This window comes from Drosophila erecta, unplaced genomic scaffold (genome assembly GCF_003286155.1).
Source record: "Drosophila erecta strain 14021-0224.00,06,07 unplaced genomic scaffold, DereRS2 tig00000000-arrow-pilon, whole genome shotgun sequence".
NCBI lineage: Eukaryota > Metazoa > Arthropoda > Insecta > Diptera > Drosophilidae > Drosophila > Drosophila erecta.
The window spans coordinates 8,230,971-8,251,281 of NW_020825194.1; the positions used below are offsets into that span (position 1 = coordinate 8,230,971).

At 44.8% G+C, this 20,311-nt stretch overlaps 2 protein-coding genes across 4 annotated transcripts; both read left to right on the forward strand.

Annotated features, from left to right (window-relative positions):
• Positions 1 to 127: 127 nt before the first annotated feature.
• Positions 128 to 20,311, forward strand: LOC26527086 (CCR4-NOT transcription complex subunit 6-like). 3 transcript variants are annotated; one of them, XM_015153938.2, is made up of 8 exons: positions 128 to 1,057; positions 1,647 to 1,678; positions 1,866 to 1,994; positions 2,059 to 2,245; positions 2,401 to 2,576; positions 17,178 to 17,246; positions 17,568 to 17,880; positions 17,945 to 20,311. In XM_015153938.2, exons 2-8 carry the CDS (start codon positions 1,672 to 1,674, stop codon positions 18,720 to 18,722), a joined length of 1,659 nt encoding a protein of 552 aa, XP_015009424.1. In that variant the 5' UTR covers positions 128 to 1,057; positions 1,647 to 1,671; the 3' UTR covers positions 18,723 to 20,311. The 3 variants fall into 3 exon arrangements, with proteins under 3 accessions (XP_015009424.1, XP_015009421.1, XP_015009422.1); XM_015153935.2 differs by having other exon boundaries at positions 128 to 367; XM_015153936.2 differs by lacking the exons at positions 128 to 1,057; positions 1,647 to 1,678; positions 1,866 to 1,994; positions 2,059 to 2,245; positions 2,401 to 2,576 and adding an exon at positions 16,125 to 16,586.
• LOC26526623 lies at positions 3,307 to 7,508 on the forward strand. The gene has a single exon (XM_015153909.2). It carries the CDS (start codon positions 3,665 to 3,667, stop codon positions 5,417 to 5,419), a length of 1,755 nt encoding a protein of 584 aa, XP_015009395.1. The 5' UTR covers positions 3,307 to 3,664; the 3' UTR covers positions 5,420 to 7,508.

Below are 20,311 nucleotides of genomic sequence, written 5' to 3' on the forward strand. Positions count from 1 at the left end.
TAAGGCTTACTGAAAAAAAAAAACAATACAATTAACAGGGGCCTTAAAAACTGGCATTATTAATATAGGTTTTCTGTCTAATCTAGCTACTTTCTCTCTACGATAGTTGGAAGCACTGATTGCCAATTTTTTTCGATAGTCGATAAACAGCGAGTGGGCATTTCCGCGTACGCCAAACCAGCGCACAAAAAAGAAATGGAAAACGAAGGAAAGCGAAGAACGAGAGTTTACACATAGCAGCAGCAGGCTAAATTCACAAAAACCTCGTCCATCCAGAGATTTAAAATACATCAAATATATCGCGTTAAAAGCCGAGTTCCCATCAAAAAAGAACGTTTTCCGAAAAAAGTGGCTAGTAAAGCAAACAGTACGAAATATCTACGTGTTTTTATTTTCAACCCTGCACCTCTGTGACCGTCTGTGTGTTGTGTGTGCGTTTTGTGTGCAAATGTGTGTGATGTGCGCTTGTTTTGTTTTGACTAAAATCTCATTCGAGTAGTTCTTTTCACAAACAAACATCATTTATCAGTTTATCAGAAAACTAGGCCGAGCTTCAGTTGGACGAATAAGCACGCATTATGGCCAAAATTTGCCGTGATACCGTCCGCTGATAAAACCGAGTGGCAACTCCGAGTGGTCACCATGTATACAAAAACAAGAAACGATGATGAAAGCGAGTCGCGCGATAAATAAATGAAAAGCGGAGGCGCAGCAGAAGAAAAAGCGACCCAAAACGAATAGGGCGAATAGCAGAATCGTCGCTTCTGTTTCGACAAACACGCACAGAAATCAGCAAAAAAAAATAAAATAAAATAAGAAAAATAGAGGACCCAAAAAAAGGCACCAAATACGTTAGAACTCCTTAAAATTTCACAGTGTATCGTACGAATATCAAATATTGCAGAATCCCAAGCTGCGGCTACCTTTTTCTTTCAAAATCCTTAAGTAAGTGCGGGCGAAGAGCGGAAAGAGCGCGTGAAGAGAGGAGAGGCGGCAAGTAAATTTGAGCCCGAATTTCCGATTGAGGTGACTTCCTGGGAAAAGTGAACTGATCCAGGTAATCCTACATACATAGGTTCCTGGTATCCTCGATTTCCCATATGCGACATACGGCTTTCCTTCTTGTTTTGCCCGCCCACGCCATTCTTCTTGCTAACTGTATAGTGTTACTGTGTGTGCTGCGCCGTCCGTGTGTGTGGGTGTGTTTGTGTGTGTACCTGTGTGTGTTGGTGCTTGCACTTTGCGCGCGCTTACCGAAATCATTTTCGTTTGCATTTATTTATGATTTAAAATTTACCATCCGCAGTTGTGGGAAAGCCAATAGCAGTTTTTTAAACCCAAATATACCGTTAAAACAAAAAAGCATTACCAAAGTTCCAAACTTCATATTCGATTCTATTTATCAATAAAATATGTACCTATAAAACATACCAAGTTATATGAAGATTTTTTCCCTATTAAGTTTGGCGATATCTTCCACATCGCCCTATTACTTTGCAATACAATTATAGTCATTGCAGTTTTAGTTCTGATATTGGTTTTTCCAAGCTGGATATCCATGATATGTAAACCAAACCCAAACCTAAGCCCTCCTTTGTTTACTAATACAAAATAATAATTGAAACCACTTTATTAATATTTTGCAGAGACGCTTATCATCAGGCGGTTATTATGAAAGGTTATGATTTGATTCCAATACTCCTAAATACATTTAAGCTAAAACTCAAAGCATTCATATTTTGTTGCTAAGCGAGGTTTTGTCTCCTAACATGAGCCCTAACTTCCTTGAAACAATTCCAGATTTTATCACGATCGTTCTTATATGTGGCATGTACTAATATAACTCTCTTCTATATACCGAACAGGCAATCATTATAAAATGTCTCGTAACAAAGACAAATACGACAGCGCCAATCGGAGGCAGCAGATCTTTCTGTCGCAGGAGGATATCGCTGCTGGCAAGAAGACGAACTGGAGTGGCCTGGAGATTACTGGTGGGTTATCACTCGCTAAATCCCTAGAAATATCATACTAATTCTATCATATCTCTTGTTACAGGCTGCGTTCGCAATATCAGCCCGTCGCTGTGGGAGTTTGAACATCTAACCGCCCTCTACCTGAACGACAACCAGTTGCTGCGATTGCCCGCAGACGTTGGCATGCTGACCAGCCTCCGAACCTTGGACCTGTCCAGCAATAAGCTAAGAAGTCTGCCCGCAGAGCTTGGCGAGCTCATCCAGTTGCGGTGAGTTTGTGGGATGTCATAGAAAATAAAGGACACTGTAAACTGTTATATTATATCCTATCATTAAGTTTGGAATTCACTGTCCAGGCGCAGGACCTATTGATCACTGATGCATGCTTTTCACTAAGTCACTCCATTGCCTTTCCTCCTTTTAGGGAACTGCTGCTGAACAACAACTTTCTGCGCGTACTGCCTTACGAGATCGGCAAGCTGTTCCACCTCGTCATACTCGGCCTCATGGGCAATCCGCTGCAAAAGGAGTTCATGAACATCTACAACGAGCCGAACGGCACGCAGAAACTGCTCACCTACATGCTGGACAACTTGTCATGTGAGTCCCCCTATGTCTATCTAAATCCCTGTGTGTGTGCGCCCGGTGCGTGAGCAGCTCCTGACCAGGTGTGTGTCTGGCGTCTGGCTGCGTGTGTGCATGTGTGGGGTAAAAAGGAAAGCACGCGAAAAAGGCTTCCGAAAAGAGAAAGTTTTCGAACAAACTGCGGGATCAAGGGTATTTCAACTATCTTATTGGACTTGATGGGACCTTATTGACAAAAAGGAAGCTTCAAGTGGGAGAAAATCTTTTCATGTGCTAACAGCACATATATATGTTTATTAGGAAATGTAGGGCAAATAATTTATGGGCAAATCCTGGAATAAGAGCTTAATATCTATATTAAAACTGATGTATTTACATATAGTGTTATATATAGTGGTGCGTCCGTAATCAAGCGCAGCTAGTTAGCTAATCTTTTGTCGCACACCAGGATAGGCCATAAAACCTGTTGCCAAAGCCATAATTAAAGTTCAAACTCACGGCTGCCCATTAATGCCAAAATAAAATACATAATGCCCGGGCATCAATTAAAAATGTCTAATTGAATGAAACAATTACAACAATTGGCGGAGTTGGCCAAAAGAACTGCACGACCTCGACATGCAAAAGCCAAGAGCCGCTCTCCAATGCAAGTTGGTCCGAAAGAGAGCCGGCAGCTGAGCGTTCGTGTGAGCCAAGTGTGGAACGTAAGAGATAGAGAGAGAGAGAGAGTGGTCTTAACGGCTTTTACTGTTAGCCGGGCCTCGCTGTCGATCGCGTTTAGCAGCTGACTTCAGTCTGCCGCTCGCTTGGCTACGAGGCGGACGCACTAGCTCCACTCTGCTCCCCAATCTCTCTCCAGGTGGAAACCCGTTCGCGAGCGTCGCGCATGCGCCGTGTGTTTCGTAATTGCGATCGCGTCGTGTCCCAGTTTCTTGGCGTTCGCTTTTCATTTCGTTGCGGTGGAATCGTTCGACGTTGGCCAACCGAAATGCCTCTCTGGTAGCTGGCTCGCTCAAGCCGAATAATCTAACCCAGCGGCCAAGTGATGTGCAATCGACTCGATCCGCCGACAGGATTCAGTTTGGGACTAAGACAAAAACAGTATGAGATCGCATGTGGCCGTTTACAGGGCGCCAGAATCAGCAGCACCACTACCACCGCCGCCCAACTACGCTTCCCTGCGATATCACCAGCATCCGCTGAGCCATTGGCCGGGTAGCCAGCATCCAGCTCCTGTGTACAGGCTGCATCATGGTCCGCCGTCGGCATCACCACCCAATTGGGCAGTTCAGTCGGCCGGCCAACCACCTCAGCCTGCTGGCTATGGAGTGGTCAATCAGCAGCGGATCAATGAGTGCGCCGGCATACCGCTCATCTCGAATGCCTCCAGTCACCTGTCGCCAGCCCAGCGACAAAGATTGCTGAGGAAATCCGCCCTTAAAACATGCCCAACTTGGCCCCCTGGAGGGGCCACTATGTCCCAGTTGGCTGCGCATGCCCAGGGCATGCCGCTGCTCCAGCACAATGGCAAGCAGCATCTCCAGCAACAGCAGCAGCTGCAGCACCACCAGCCACAGCATCACCACCATCCTGTGGCCAACAACTGGAGTGCCTATCAGCCGATGAGCAGTCAGGCAGGTTTCAAGTTGGTTGACAAATCTCGAGCCCTTCGCTATCAGAATTCGGCACCACCTGTGCTCAGCAGCCAGGAGAAGACGTCCAACAATGCTGCCAGCCAGGATCAGGGCACTTCTCCAGCAGAGACCTGTCTGCCGAGAATCATTAAACCGAGGAAGCGCCGCAAGAAGGATCGCAAACCTGGCAATGGGGTTTTGCTCAAAATTGAGACGGATATGCAACCCAAGATTAGCAATCCTCTAGACGGTTACACCGCGAGTGCGGGAGGATCTTACCACCTACCATCTGGAATATTGCAGCATGATCATACGCACGGTGTTTGCTTCTGCCGAGAATGTGACCCACTTCGTTCGCTTTGGGATTACCCGCTCCGGCGATCGCTTTCCGATGCCTCTTCCAGCGAGCAAGGAGGCGGAAGCCGGGAGTCCTCCTCCTCCACCTCATCCACGCACTCAGACAGCTCCTGCGATAGCTCCATTTGCAGCCAGAGCCTGCCCAGCTCATTGGCCTTGCAGGAGGAGACCACCGAGGAGTTCGCTCCCATTACCGGCGATAGCAGCCGGGCGGAAAAAGTGGGCGTAATCGGATCCCAGCGGAGTCATCCGAGCGCAGTGACCACACCTTCGCAATGCCTGAGCGATGATTCCGGCTACGGGGATATCCTGAGTGGAATTAACATTGCCAACGATCTGTTTGGAAATTGCTGGCGAGGCGGGAAGCTGGGCAACGCCTCCTCCCTGATTTCCGCCCAGGCGGAGACGCTGCTCGATGAGAGTCTGAATGAGATATCACGCAAACTGATCGAGACCTGCAATGCGGTAGATCAGGCTGGATCGGAGTCGGGATCGGGATCGGGATTTGGATCGGGTGCAGCCAGCGACAGCGGCTTGGATAGCGCTGGCAGCCACAACTGCGGATCGGGTCTTGTCTTTAACTTTGAGCATTTGAATCTGACGGATGCGACGCCCACAGCCTTGGATTTTCTCGTGGATTGCAACAACAATAGCAGCAGCAGCACCACTGCCACCACCACCACCATTGGCAACAGCAACAGTTTGGGTTTGATGTGGCACGGGGGAAGGCAGCCTAGTGGAGGTGGCTGCCACGATGACAGCCAAGTGGCAGCTGCCAAACTGGGACCAGACAGCCGGGCCACACCCACCAGGCTGATATTGGGCACGGTGGGTAAGCTGAAGCCAGCGTTTTCCACCATCTCGTGACGATGCCAGTGGAAAACTAATCAAATCCAAAGCCATGAAAATGGGAAACGCGACGAGGTATCGCAGCCCAGAAAGTGGCTCATTTTGCGACGATTTGGAGAAACGTGAGACGAGATACGGATGCGTGGGCGCTTTTGGATTGGGAAATGTAAATCTCCTCGATGGATTTTTGAATTTCTACCCAACCCAAGTTGCGCAACCCCAGCGAACGCGACGGAGAAAGAAGAAAACCCATTAAATGGATATAACGCACATGTGAGGCGATCATCATCATCATCAACAACAACATCAGCTTCGACGTGATCGGAGCGAAAAACAAAAGGCCAACGAGTTGACCAAATGGGCGCAGGCAGGCAAGCAGGCTGTTGGAAGCGATCCCCGGCTAAATGGAAACTTATATAGACAGGCCGGGACTGGAAACCATGTACATACGAATCCCAGTCCGACTTCCACTTCAACTTTCACTTTCACTGCGGCGGCGGCAGCGACGGCAGCGACGGCGACGGCGTTTTGTATATCTGTATTTTTTAAGACATTTTTCTTTTCTTTTTCTTTTTGCAAAGACCACAGATCCACAGATGACGGAGCTGCGGGTGGGGGTTACGGGAAGGGTGCGACTCTTATGCAGATTTTGTGGCGCAAAAAGAAGAAGAAACTGTAGAAATCGTGTAGATGTACGATGTGAACTCTAGAGATACTTTAACTATACCCCCATATCTCCATCTACCTTACACATACAATTAGTTGTTCAATTGTTGTTATTTGTGCATTAACGTATTCCATAGGGCCAACAAAAAAACCTAGCAACCCAAAATCTGTACTTCCCAAAATCTGGGATTTATATAGGGGCATATGGGGTCGGTCCATGGGTGTTAATTTTTATCGTAGAGCTTAGGCAACGTTCCTACATGTTAGTTTTGTATCTTTATATATTTTTTGGGTTCTATTTGATTTAAACTGATTAGTTGGTTTGGTTTTTACTTAGTCCGTAATCGAAGCGCTACAACGTGAACTTTTATAGTCGATAAGTTATATTTATATTGGGCAAACACAAAAACAGATTGGATCTCTAGTGGCTTATAGCGATGTTCTACTAAAAGCTTATATCTGTGCTTAGGCCCAAAGGGGTCAGCTAATTTATTATTTTATAAGGAGGTGGAGTTTTCAACAAGCCCTGTTCAGTTTCCTACATCGAATAAAGAAACGAAATACTTAAACGCTCAGAAGATTCGTTTCGAGCTGAGAACTCATTCTTTCCAATTGAATATTCATAAGTTTAAAGTGAGAGTTTCATTCTCTGCGGCGCTTCATTCAGTTTATTCATAGGTGACCGGTATCCATATCGCGTTATATCTTCGATCTAAGATTCGCATTTTCGACTTGTCTGCAAATTGAGTATCATAAAACAGACGAGCGAAGATCTGGTGCACAATTAATTCCAACTGGGATCGCCAAGCATAAAATCTAAATCTGAAAATCGAGAGCAGCCCTAGTTACCTGCTTACCTGTGTTGCAGTTAGTCGGCGAGTAAAAGTTTTCGCCTTATTTTTAATTAAAAGAAACTCACGAACGCGCAGCGCGCGCAGAAATTGCTTGAAGTTTTCCGCTCCGCTCTGCTCGACTCCTCTGGCTCAAGTTGGCTCAACTTGGCTCGACTTGGCCTGGCTGAAATTAACTTGGCTCGAATCGTGTTGGCTGAGAGTAGCAATCGCAGTTGTCTCAGCATCTCGGTGCTGGAAAATGTCACAGATTTTCCATTGGCAGGTTCCGGCAGACAGTTTGTGTTACCATTCCCCAGATAGAAATTACCGCTCGCAGCTAATTTATTTAATTAATATTTTCACTAGTTCGTATTGTGTGCGCTCGCTCCCGCATTCTTATTGTAGTGTTTGTGTTTGTTCGTAAGCATCGTTTTTGCACAAATAACAATCCTATAGTTAACCCGATCCCATCAATACACACACCGCATTTGTAACCCACACACAACAAAAAAAAATGAAACACACACACAATATGGCCAACTTATTTATTTTGATTAAGCCCGAACGAGAACCCAATAAAAAGTGTAAACAAAAATGTCAAACAAAAAGAACTTGATTGCTGTTTTGATAGCCCCAAAAAACACCAATGTGTAAAAATAAAATGGGGGAAAACAAAAAATCAAACTCCATCATCTGTAATGAGGCACGTTTGAGCCGCGTTTGGAGCCGGAAAAGCAAACAGAAGTCGTCGGCTTTTCTAGGCCTATCCAACGAATTCCCAGACGCACTGCACCAAACAGCACTCGAAAATGAACTTTCCAAACATTTGAAGATGCCCATCGCTTAGAGAAGGCCGCGCTGCGCAGATTTCAATTACCGAGTGCCGCCGAGTGGGAACCTTTCACCCGGGTGAATCTGCTTGTGGTTGGGCTGTCTTTGCCGGCTTTCGCAAAAAGATTAACCGCTGTCATAACCGTAACCGGCAAATTAATTTCTGGGCATTTTGTGCCCGTCATTAGGCTAATTAATGTCTCCATTTTAGGGCCTCATTTCGAGTTCTGACCAGCTAGCCAGCAGTCTTCTAGCTGGCTAAGTGCCTGTTAGGTCAGCTTCCAACATCAGCAGGGCTCTTTCGCAATAGCCGGCAAACCTCTGGAGATCCGTGCTGGAGTTCCATGCTCCATGCTCCATGCTGTTCCATGGTTCGCACTGCGGACCCGGACAACGGACGAACGTTGAGTGGGTCAGTGGATAATTGGGTCATTTGCAACACTGTTTGCGCCATCAGCCGCCATCTAGCACCACTGAACCGCCGAACCACCGGCCGGCCAGCCAGCCAGCCAGCCAGCCAGCCATCCAGCCAGCGGTGGCTAATGTGTTTTGGGTACGTCAATAAATGCGTCGCGCTGCTCGGCTGTCATAGTTGTTGTTCTTGGTCATAGATGATATGGCCGGTGGCCAACGAAGCGGGGCCATCTCTCTTGGCGTCTTCCAACATGCTAGTTGTTCGCTTTTCCTTCTGGCCCCTGAAGTTTAATTGTTTTTCCTCACCTTCCGCAGCTGCGGGTATTTCAAATTTGTCGTTCTATTCGCTGGGGTTTCGAAATGTCAACCTTTTTGGACATGAAAGATGTTTTAGCAACGCTTTTGGTCTAATTGGGAAATCTAAATGTTTACATGAGTCATCGTAGTAAATCAATTACATCCATTCTCAATAAACTAGTTTGTATATTATAATCGAATGTTTATACATTGTTATTAAATGTTGTAGAGTATACATATATGTTTAGCTAATAAAATGGGTCAAAGCCTAAAAAGTAATGCATTTAAATGTTCCTACTATTTAGTAAGGGTAAACATATTCTTCCATTTTCTATTTCTGTAATTTTTTAGTTAGCTTTCCTGTCGTTCCGACTCCATTTCCCCCAAGTTTTCTAGTCAATTCGTTTAGCCGCTTTTCCAGTTGACTTTTCTTTGGCTAGAAATTAGCATTTCGCCATGAAATTGAAAGTTTCAGTTTCCAATTAACTTGGCCAGTTTAGTGGGTCACATACACACACTACACACCGGTAGTTCATCCTCAACAACATCTTCTTGGTGCGGAGTTGCCCAAGTTCCTATCTCCACTTCCTCTGCGCAGAGGCGCACAGAAAAAAGAAAAAAAAACGCGGTTAATCGGGATAAAGGCCAAATGTCTTCGAAAAAGGTTACGCAAAATGTCAAACAGTTAAGAATCCAACTGCTAACGGCCACACAAATGTCATTATTACACTTATTCTCCACTTTTAATGCCGTCTGCTCGTTCGCTGGGTCGTCTTAAAGTGGTTTTCTTGATTTTAGCCGGCACTGTTGTGGATTTTCTTTTCAGCCGTTCTCGTGTTGACTTGACTGTGGATTTTCACAGACAATTGCCGGTTGCCACTTGTCTGGCCCATTAGCCAAACTATACCCACACTATTCATGAGCCACTCGAAGCAAGATGAAGGGCTCCACTTTTTGAATAATTCGGTGGAGTAGATGTTGTTTTCAGTTGGGCAACGTGTAAATTTGATTGTCTGTGTGGATAGCAGAAACAGAAGAAGATGTCATTAAAAGTCACGTACTTCTCCTTGATGTTCGGTTGAATTCAGAGGGAAATTATTAAAAACTACATTGACATGCAAAAAGTAGGTTAAATAAATTTTAACTTATACTACTAATGTAACTTGTTAACAACTCATAGTAATTAAACCTTACGAATGAAAAATGTTCGCGGGGCTGAAGCTGTAAAAAGCCAATGGTTCAGAACTGAAAGTATGCCAGTATTACCTAACACCAGTTAATTGGGTCACTCTTTTTCCTCACCCATTAAAGACGATCAGGCTTGATTAGGTCACCAGTGGCGACTGCAAGCCCAGAAGCAGAAGATGGTCTTTAGAACAAAGCGCAAGCGATTGAGCCCATCCAACATGACCATTCATCCATTTCATTGTCATTGCGCCAGATGGACTACTACATAATATATTATATTATATATCTGTATATAAGACTAGATCTCGCAATGCGACGCTGCAGCCTCAAATGACGAAATCATTTGTTGCACGGAGGAAGGGGTCTAATGTCTCGCCTGTGTCGTAATCTCCCGGGGAAAGAGCGAAGATGCACCATCGTGGCTTGGAGCCCATAAATCAAGTAGACGGAGAACGGCCAAAGGGCTGGTGTTAACTCCTAACTCTTTCTGTCATTTAATGCCGTCGCATTTGTAGCCTACTATGCCCTCAGAAAGGTTTATGCGATATATGCTTTCATAATGGGTATAACTAGGATCCTATCCTATGTAGAACTCCATCATCCTCAGATTGATCACAAAAGATGACCCTAGCTTACCTGGGAAATCATTTTGTAGAGTATACCGAGCTTCGGTCTTTAAACCGACCATTGCTTCTTGTTGTAACTTATTCTTCCTCATCTTTTGTACCTTTTTTTGTGTCCGCTCACGAAATGGGCACAACATGAATTAATTTTTTTCTGTTTCTGGCTTTTTTCCGCTTGCCACTCGCAGTGGCCCACCGTTGGTTGTACAAATTTTGACGCTCTATGTAGGTTTATAACTCGATTCGTCTGAGCTTTATTGTTACTACCACTGCCTTTTTTTATCCGTTTTTCTGGCCGATGACGATGGTTTTGTGTGTGTTGCATACGATGCTGTTGTTGCTGTTATTGTTGTAACTGTTACCTAATCGTTTAATTGGCTTAAGTCGGTTGATGATCTCCTGCCTCCTCTGGTCGCTTTATTATACGTAAGTCTTCTCGTTTTCGGCTTTTATTTAATTCAATTTTTATGACAACTTTGTGCTTTGTAATGCATTTTAAACGCATCGCGGCGTCATCGATTCCCACAACGTTTGCCGATTTTGTGGAGCATGCCGAATCGTAATGTGGGAAGAGGAAGTGGAGCGAAAATGTATCGCAGGCTGTGGACCTGGGCAGTACCCTGTAAAGCTCACCAAAACCCTGTTAAAGCAAATTTACATATAACACTTAAGTAAAGATAAAGGATCCAATAGGATAAGATAGGATAGGATCAAATAAAGGTATATGCTATTATATATATGATCCAATATGATCCAATTATTGTTAGTGTCACTGTCAATTAATATAAAAGAACCATATAGGATCCCTGAGGATTCTCCTCTTAGTCATATCATATCATCATATTGCGCGGTTTTATATGTTGTGTGCTCCCTTTAACGATAACCCTTTTGGCCAATATACCCCGGCTTTCGCTCCATTTAGTATGACAAAACGGCCCCAAACAACCGAAATGGTTTATTTATATAGCGAAACCGGTATTTATTACTGCAATTGGGAGTGAAGAAGCAGCGAAGCAGCAGATGATGATATTAGTGCCAAAAATTATAATAGTGTGGCGAGGGCAGTAACAAAGCGGCTGATTATTTGTGGCCCGGTGCCTAGCCACGCCCCTCCGCCCTGTGCCGCCTCTTTGTCCGCCTTTGTGAATGTTAACGGTTATTTCGGTTACGAAATGTGAACTTTTTTCTGTCCGGGTTTTATATTATTTTGTGCTTTGTCACGGCGAAGCTTTTTCCGTTTTTATTTTCATTGCTTGTTGGGTCGATTCGTTGGTTTTTTTTTTCCAGTTTTTTGTGGAGTAATTCGCATAATTGGCCCATATTTCTTATAAATATGCATCTGAAATCGGAAATGTTTTTCGTCTGGTCGCCTTGCCTTTGTTATTATTGTTTTAAATGCGGAAGTGAGCTTACAGCCTGTTTTCATTTCGTTTTGGTTTTGGTTTCGTTTTCGTTTGCCGGTTGTTTTGGCCCGGCTTTTTGGGCTTATCAAGGTTGTTGTTGCGTAAAAGGAAGTGCAAATGGTTAGAAAGTTTAATGGCCAGGGAATGGGCCGAACTGCACTGGGAAAAAATCAAGTATTTCCTGCTTAAGACCCCTCGTTGCGAAGAGGAAAAAGGCGAGGAGAAAAAAACATGCATCATGGCTGCGATTTCTCTACTACACAGTCATTTTTAGTATTTAAGAAGCCATTCTTAATTAAAGACCTCACGAGTTTTAGCACTTCATTTCGCTAAAAGAAACTTACTTATCCAATATATTACTTTAATCACTCTTGTTGCCCCAATACATCTCTCTGTCTTCTGGAAGAAATAGTTTTAAATGGGTTAATTTATTAGTTCTTCGCGTGGTGAAATGTTAGAAACTAAAGATTTCACCTCTAAAAACTTGGAAATCTTAACCAAAAATGTGGAATTAATAAAAACCAAATTTACGAGCAAATATATTTGGTTTGTTTTGGTATTGCGCTATTTTTATATGCTGCCTATTATTTTTCTTAAAAATCGTTTATGAGGAGATATTTGGATTTAGAGAGTAGGATTAATGCATGCTTTGCATGTAGAGATTTATTTATTGGTATTATTTATGATAATACCAAAATAAAATTGCTTCCCGTTTTTAATAGGTATTTGGTTTATTTGAGTAATAAATGTTATTATAGTTGCATTTCCCAAACTATGAGTAGCACTTAGCGTCCAGTAGTTAAGATTTCCAATTATAGTTACTTTTTGCTCGCGATCTTTGAATAAGCTGTGCGCCCAGGGTCGTTTTCTTTGGGGCTGGCTGGGATTGGATTGGATTGTATTGGATTGGTTTGGTTTGGAGGGCCCATTACAGGCTGTGTCAATGCCAGCAGGAGGCAGGCTGAAGGCTGAAGGCAGAAGGCAGAAGGCAGTGTTCAGTGATCAGTAGGCAGTTGTCTCGTCGCCGCTTTCCAACTGCGGGAGAGAGAAAGTATCTGACTGCTGCGACTGCGAGTGCGCGCAAAGATTTAAAAGTGGATCAGCGAAAGAAAAATAAACGTAACCAAGCAGCGTGCAGCATTGTTGGCCGTTGGATCGCGTGAGGCAGCCGCCTCGAAGCCTCCTACGAAGATGCTGCCACTGCCACCTCGTGCACTGGGAAAAAATGTGTCCTATCACAGCGAAAGTCTTATCAACAAGGTGGGCGTTGCTGACATTCCGAAACTTGGTTCATTTAAATGAATCAGTAGCAGCTTTGAAGATCGTAGATATAGTGCAATATGTTCAACATTACTGGGAATTAACTGCTTAACTTCTTAACTGAAAGTTTACCACTCACTCTTTCCAATTATAATTATAGATAATTTCCGCTAAATGCATTTCATAGAATCAACAATGCTCAGAATCAATTGCATTTTTTGACTAATCATTAGATGTTTTTTGTGGTGTGTCTTGCTGCATGGAAAGAAAGCCCACGCCAGTCTGCGAATCTAACTGCGGATGGAGCTGCCCGCGGTGCTGGTGGAGATGAGGTGCTCCTCTGCAGCGGCTGTTGCCACTCGTCATCCGCTTGCCTGTGCATAATCACTGTGCGCGCACATTTTCAATTGATTTTCCATGTGACGCAGCACAATTGGAGTCTTTTGAATATGGCGCTCACGTTCAGGCACGATCTGTGTGAAACCCGGCAAGAAATGCAGCGCCAAATGCTGTCCAACTGGTTTCCCGCACGCACATATGCAAGTGCACAGAACTGAACCCCCGTCACAGCTGGGGCCAAAAGAATAGCGACTGCAAATGGCACCCAAAAAACGATCGTGTGACTTGTGCTCTAATGGAGGCTAAAAGGCAGCACTTTGTAATGGATTCCTACAGTGTTTTGATTTCTTGGTTAACTGGTTTACTCATTTTTCAGCGCATATTAATTACTTTTGCGCTAATGAAGACGGGCTCGCTACAAATGTGACCCCATTTGTAGTTCCTCGCCTGTGTGTGGAGTGCCTGAAGTGCACCTTAAATTGCGTTTCATTATTATGATTTTAATGCCAGATTCTCTTGAGTGGAGTGGAGAAGCATCGCAACGCATCGCATCGAGTCCCATCGATGGCGAAGGCGACTGAAGTGGACTGACAGCCCATACCAGTCAGAAACTGGCAATCAGCAGCCTGAAACTTGCATCTTGCAACTTGCAGCGATTGCTGAACGCCATTGAACATTGGCAGTCAATTGCTGCTGCTGCGATCTCGCATCGAGCGAGAAAAAACTGGTGCAAATGAAACAAGTTATCTAATTGCAGTGCTCGCAGAAGTGTGGCAAGTGGCGAGTTGACTTTTGTTTTCTATTCGGAGCGTTGCAGGCCTGGCCTCCACAACTCCTCCTCCTACTCCGCCGGAGTCCACCTCCTCGTATCCATCGCCTCCATTTGCCAACGTGTTGTGCATACGAAATCGTTGGCTTGGCCAATACACACACACCACACTCCTCACTCACTTACAAAACAGGCTCTGCATATTGGCCTCTTGGCGTTTTTAATCGCACCAAATTTCAATTTGAATTTCACTTTCTTTTTCGATACGCTCACTTGGGTTTTTGCCTTTCGAACTTTTGTTTGTTGTCTTTTGGCTTTGTTTTTTTTCTCTGCCTACCCGCTATTGTATTTCATTTGGTTTCTTTTTGTTTTCAAATGCTGCAAGCAGCGACCATGAAAACTTTTGGATAGAAAGGGCTTTCTAATGGCGCCCGAGGAGGGACTCCGAAAAATGAAGATCCAGGGGAAAGGTGCTGCTGGTGTTGGTTGCCGGTTGCTGGTGGGTGGTGGGTGGTGGTGAGAGAATCCTCCGGATGGAGGTTGGAGGAGGCATATAGTAGGCCGACACGACATGGCGTGAGATCAGGCTGCGAGGCGAATATTGAACCATCGAATGGCAACTTTGAGTTTACCGTGTCAAGAGAGAGTAAACATAATTGATATGCATCCATTAGGCGGTAAATAATCTTGATTGTGTGACGTTGAAAATTTATGACCGATCGAGCTGGTGGATTAAGGAAAGGATCGGAGACTGTGCACAGTCTGTCTGTAGATGATTGGGAACATTGCAATTGTGCTTTCCCAACTGAAAGTCATGGTACTACTTAGCCAAGTAAATTAACATCTGACAGCAGAGAACCCACAGAATAACGTGCCAAAAAGTAGGGCACCAAACAAACATATTTCAATTACCACTCGCGTATAGAGAAACAGGTTTCGTTTTCACTTTTATTTTGGCAATGAGAACTCTTATACGAAGTATTGCATGCGGCGAATTTACTTCTAATCTGAGAGGATAAAGATAGGTGTAACACAGCAATTATATAACAAATGAAAGCGAACATTTAATCTAAATTAGTTCATGCAATAAAATAAGGTAGCTCTAATTATAGCACTATAAAGTGATACGATATAAGGTGTAAGTTATGTTATCAAATGAATGAGGTATGCTAAAAATAATTTATACATTTCACTGGGTGGTAAGTAAATTGGGTTGCGACTTTCCACAGTAACTTCCCCATACCAAATGCCATATACCATATACCATATACACATGTATGCCAACAAACAGCCATCTTTCCGCACAAGCCGCTAAAAACTATGGCACGCTTCGCTGGCTGAACAAATTTGTTTTAAAATTTCGTTGAACGCTTTGTTTTGAAAAGTGTTTCCGATGTGTGTGTCTTTTGTTACACCTGTCCATGGGGTAATCACTCACAAATTCGGTGAAATTATGTTTCGAGTGGGTGCGTGGGTGTTTTTAAGTTGGCTGGTAAAAGTTTCGTAACCTAAGCTCCCGAACCGAGCACCTTTAACCCGTGATGATGATCATGGTGATGATGATGAGCAGCCCCACTGGAGGATGCTATTTATTTGCTGACAAGAGTTGGCATTGAGTTCGCTGTCAAAGTCTTTTGTTTTGGCGTTTTGTAATTCAAGTATTTTAGTTAATACGTGTGCTTCAAACACAACGATCATTCAAATACACGCGTTACGTTTGCTTATTCAACCCTTTCTCATTTCGGTGACTCATTTTCGCCTTCTGTAATTTTGTGTGCCGTTTCAATTAAATAACCATTTGCATAATTAAAGAGCAACAAGAGTGCTGGGTCCTAAAAACGAATTGTGCAATTAAAAGGCAATCAAGGCTGTGTTAATGTAGTCATTACAGGCTGTCAGCAAAAATAAAAAAATAAAACGGAAAAAAAAACAACCGAAAACAAAACAAGGCGCAGACAGTAACAAAATTATGAAAAAAAAAATCACAAAATTTATTAAAAAGTGAAAGTTTTTAGTCGGCGTCACCGCTTGCACAAAATTACCAGAGGGAAAAAGAAATGCAAAAACAATCAACAAGTCTGCGAAACAAAGCAAAACAAATCGCCCAGAGCCACCCAGCTACCGCTTCGTTTTAAGAGCGCCAGAGAGGAGTACGAACCGCTGGCCATCGGAGCGATTGGGTTCCACATTCCCACTGCCGCTGTATCGCTGAATCACTGTATCACTGTACCACTGAGAGGTACCTCCAGTTCGTTTCCAAGCCGTGGCTCCCTTTGCCTCGGCGCAATGTTGTAAGCAGCGGCCTAGTCACGGCTACCAATTCGAGAAACGGTGGCGCGGGTGTGGCTCGCAAGATTTTCCACCCGCACCACCAGCCACAGCAACCGCATCATCAGCGCCACCAGCAGCAGCAGCAACAGCAGCACCAACACCAAAATCGCTCCTATTACGCTCAACTGCCGCAGACATCGCAGTTCGGTTTCGCCACCCCGCAGCATGCTCCTCTCAGCTGGAGGAGCACATGTCCCAGCAGGCAGGCAAGCAGTGCTTCCTCATCACGTAGTAAGTGGTTCCCGCAGCACCAGTGATGGGATATGGTACTTCTTTTTATACCCTATGCGGCATATCTTAGTACCTTGGTGATACTATTACACAATATTCAAAACATTGTATTTATGTAGGAAATGGGAAACCCGAATGGGAAACCCGAAAATTATCCAAAAGGTAATCACAACAATAAGGAATACGTACCTAGATCCTAAGTCACCGTCACTTGTGCACCTCAGTGGTTGATGCAAAAGCGAATCACCAAGTCCAAGTCAGGTGGACTGGTGGTGCCGCTATTGAGCTGGGCCAAAGCAAAGGCGGAAGCAATTTGATTGCTTGTGCATGTCACTTTCACCACTTGCAATCTGCACCCAGTGGCCGGCATGGGGGATTTCTACGGGGAGGAGATAAGTGGTTGTGGATTGTGGGAGAACGTGGATGGAGCTAGTGCAGCAGTGTGTCAGTGGGGTGCCCGATACGGAGTGCTCGTGTGTGCTGGGCTCTTTATGCGCGGGTGCTGGTTTCATAATCTCTTGCAACTTGGCATTTTCACTCGCCAACTTACTAACCGCATATCCGCTTCTCTTTTTATTATTATCTTTGCAGTTACCGTCAATCCACCGCCCCAGAGGCCCTGGCTGCCACTGGCCAAGCCCAACAAAACGCGACCAGCCTGTAAGTTGTAGCTAAAGCCTAATGGGCGTCAATCGGCCGACAAGAATTTTCTATTACCCAGCCAATTGCAGTTGCCCTAGATAGCTAAACAAGCCGCTTTTCCATCGACAAGTCTTTTAGCAGTAATAAGTACTTGAGAGTAATTTAGATAAATTGTTTTAATTATAAATGCTCTTAAAATTAAAAACTAACTTCCACGAGAGCGATAACACCACTACATTAGTAGTTAACTTTGAAATTTTACGTTTAAGAATGCACTGGTTTCATAGAAGCCCCTACATATGTATTATGTTTTTTATTAATACTTTTTCTTACCTGTAGGCATTTTTACGGTCATGTGCTATAATGTGCTCTGCGACAAGTACGCGACGCGGCAAATGTACGGATACTGTCCGACGTGGGCGCTATGCTGGGAGTACCGGAAAAAGTCGATAATCGACGAGATACGGCACTATGCAGCGGACATAATCAGTTTGCAGGAGATCGAAACGGAGCAGTTCTACCACTTCTTCCTGCCGGAGCTTAAGAACGATGGCTACGAGGGAATCTTCTCCCCAAAGTCGCGAGCAAAGACAATGTCTGAGCTGGAGAGGAAGTACGTGGATGGCTGTGCGATATTCTTCAGGGCGTCCAAGTGAGTATATCCGTGAGTAAATCCTCATTAGATGATGAACTAATGCTGCGATCTCATTACACAGATTCACGCTGATCAAGGAGTCACTGATCGAGTTCAATCAGCTGGCAATGGCCAATGCCGAGGGCTCCGACAACATGCTGAACCGCGTGATGCCTAAGGATAACATCGGTCTGGCCGCCCTGCTCAAGGTGAAGGAGAACGCTTGGGAGCCGATGTCCGAGGTGACGCAGATCTCGCAGCCGCTGCTCGTCTGCACGGCGCACATACACTGGGACCCTGAGTTCTGCGACGTCAAGCTCATCCAGACGATGATGCTCAGCAATGAGTTGAAGACGATCATCGACGAGGCGAGCCACAGTTTCCGGCCGGGTCACAAGAACGACTCCAATGCTGTTCAACTGCTGCTTTGCGGTGACTTTAACTCGCTACCCGATTCGGGCGTGGTGGAGTTCCTGGGCAAGGGCCGGGTCTCCATGGATCATTTGGACTTCAAGGACATGGGCTACAAGTCCTGCCTGCAGCGGCTGCTCTCGAACGACACCAACGAGTTTACGCACTCGTTTAAGCTAGCCTCCGCCTACAACGAGGACATCATGCCGCACACCAACTATACGTTCGACTTTAAGGGCATCATCGACTACATCTTCTACACGAAGACGGGCATGGTGCCGCTGGGCCTGCTGGGCCCTGTCTCCAATGACTGGCTGCGCGAGAATAAGGTTGTTGGATGCCCACATCCGCACATACCCTCTGATCACTTCCCACTGCTGGTTGAGTTAGAGCTGATGCATACGGCTAGCCAACAGGCGCCTCCTAACGGGCTGATCAATCGCCGGTAGCAATAGAATAGACGCGGCAGACCCACCACCAGCAACAGCACCACAACCAGTACCACCCTGATGACGACGACGACGGCGTCGGCGGCCACGCGCACGTCGGCTGCCAGCGGGGGAGGAAGCGGGAGTGGAAGTGGGAGCGGGAGTGGCGGAGTAGCTGCAAGTGGAAGTGGAAGTGGAGGCGGTGCACTCATGATCCCGGGCGGATATAGGGGTCGGAGCTGCAGCAATAGTGGATGCCATCGTCTGACGGCTGCTCTTGGAGCGGCGAGAAAAGCAGCCAATCCCCCGCCGCCGGCGGATAAGCAGCTTACCGCTTCTCATCCCGCTCCCAACTGACGTGGCGATCTGCTCGCATCAAAATTCAGTTTAAGTTAGATACGACAAACTTTGATTTCTAATCCGGTCCCTCAGCTATTGTACCCACCACCACCCCCTCATCATCCCGTAAGTTATAAGCTGACGACGTTGTGGAGGTCCGCCGCTTTGTGCGCTGGATCGCAAAGTGTGCTCACCGATGCAACCCATTAACTAAGATCGTAATCGTAATAGGAAGGAATATAATTTACTTGCTGCACTCCTCTTCCGCGCTTCTCGTTTTGATTTTATCAACTGCACGTTTTCACCATCGAATAAATCCATTATATACAATATGCATATGTCAACAGTTAAATTCTTGAAACACCCACATCCATCCACATTGTAAATGTAAGCCGAGTGCATAAAACAAAATTACTAGCAGCCGTTCGTAAAAAGTTCCCCGAAACCAATTATGCATTAAGTGAAAAGTAAATTACATTGTGTAAAAAGTAAACAAAAAAGGATATCTAAGTAAAAATAACCTACAAATTTATCTGATCAACCCGTTTTCCAAATTGAGTCTGTCAGGGTTACAAAAACAACAGAGATACAACATACAACTAATGTGTATAAAAACTATTTTGGCCAAGCAAGTAAATTGTAGCGGTATTGCTCCCCGGATGTGCAAAGTAAAATAGATCCTTTAACTAGTTGATAATGCAGCGCAGATTCATGTAATGTATAACATTAGAAAGCTTCTAAAATAGGTCGACTGACTTTGACTTCAATGCATTGGGATAGGTCGATTTGTGTGGATTGGAATCGGTTAAATATTCTGGGGGCGGAACTTATTCTAACGAGCTTCTTCCTTAAAATGAAGCAGCGTAAACATTCTCATTGAGATTTGTTGACGAAAAATCGCAATGGATTAATTTCCGCTCCTCCGGTTCTGAAAAGTAAAAAATACACCCACCCTATTGTGCATACTTAGACCTAAAGAGATCTTACAAATATAAACTATGTGTACATACATGCGTGCAGCAAAACTACAAAGTAAATGTCGAAAGAAGTATTTTTAAGTATTGAATGGCCGAAGATTCATCATCTATAAAAACGTTTCAGCCCACACAGGAACTCGTTGTCCGGCCCTCATTGTAAACTCCACAAAATATCGAGGCATAACAGGATAATTCAATTTGTAAACTGATGGCATAAACGAGGCGCACATCGGCAGGCGATCTTCAATCACCGAAACCCCTCATCAAAATAAATAAAGTCAAGAGAAAATCAAA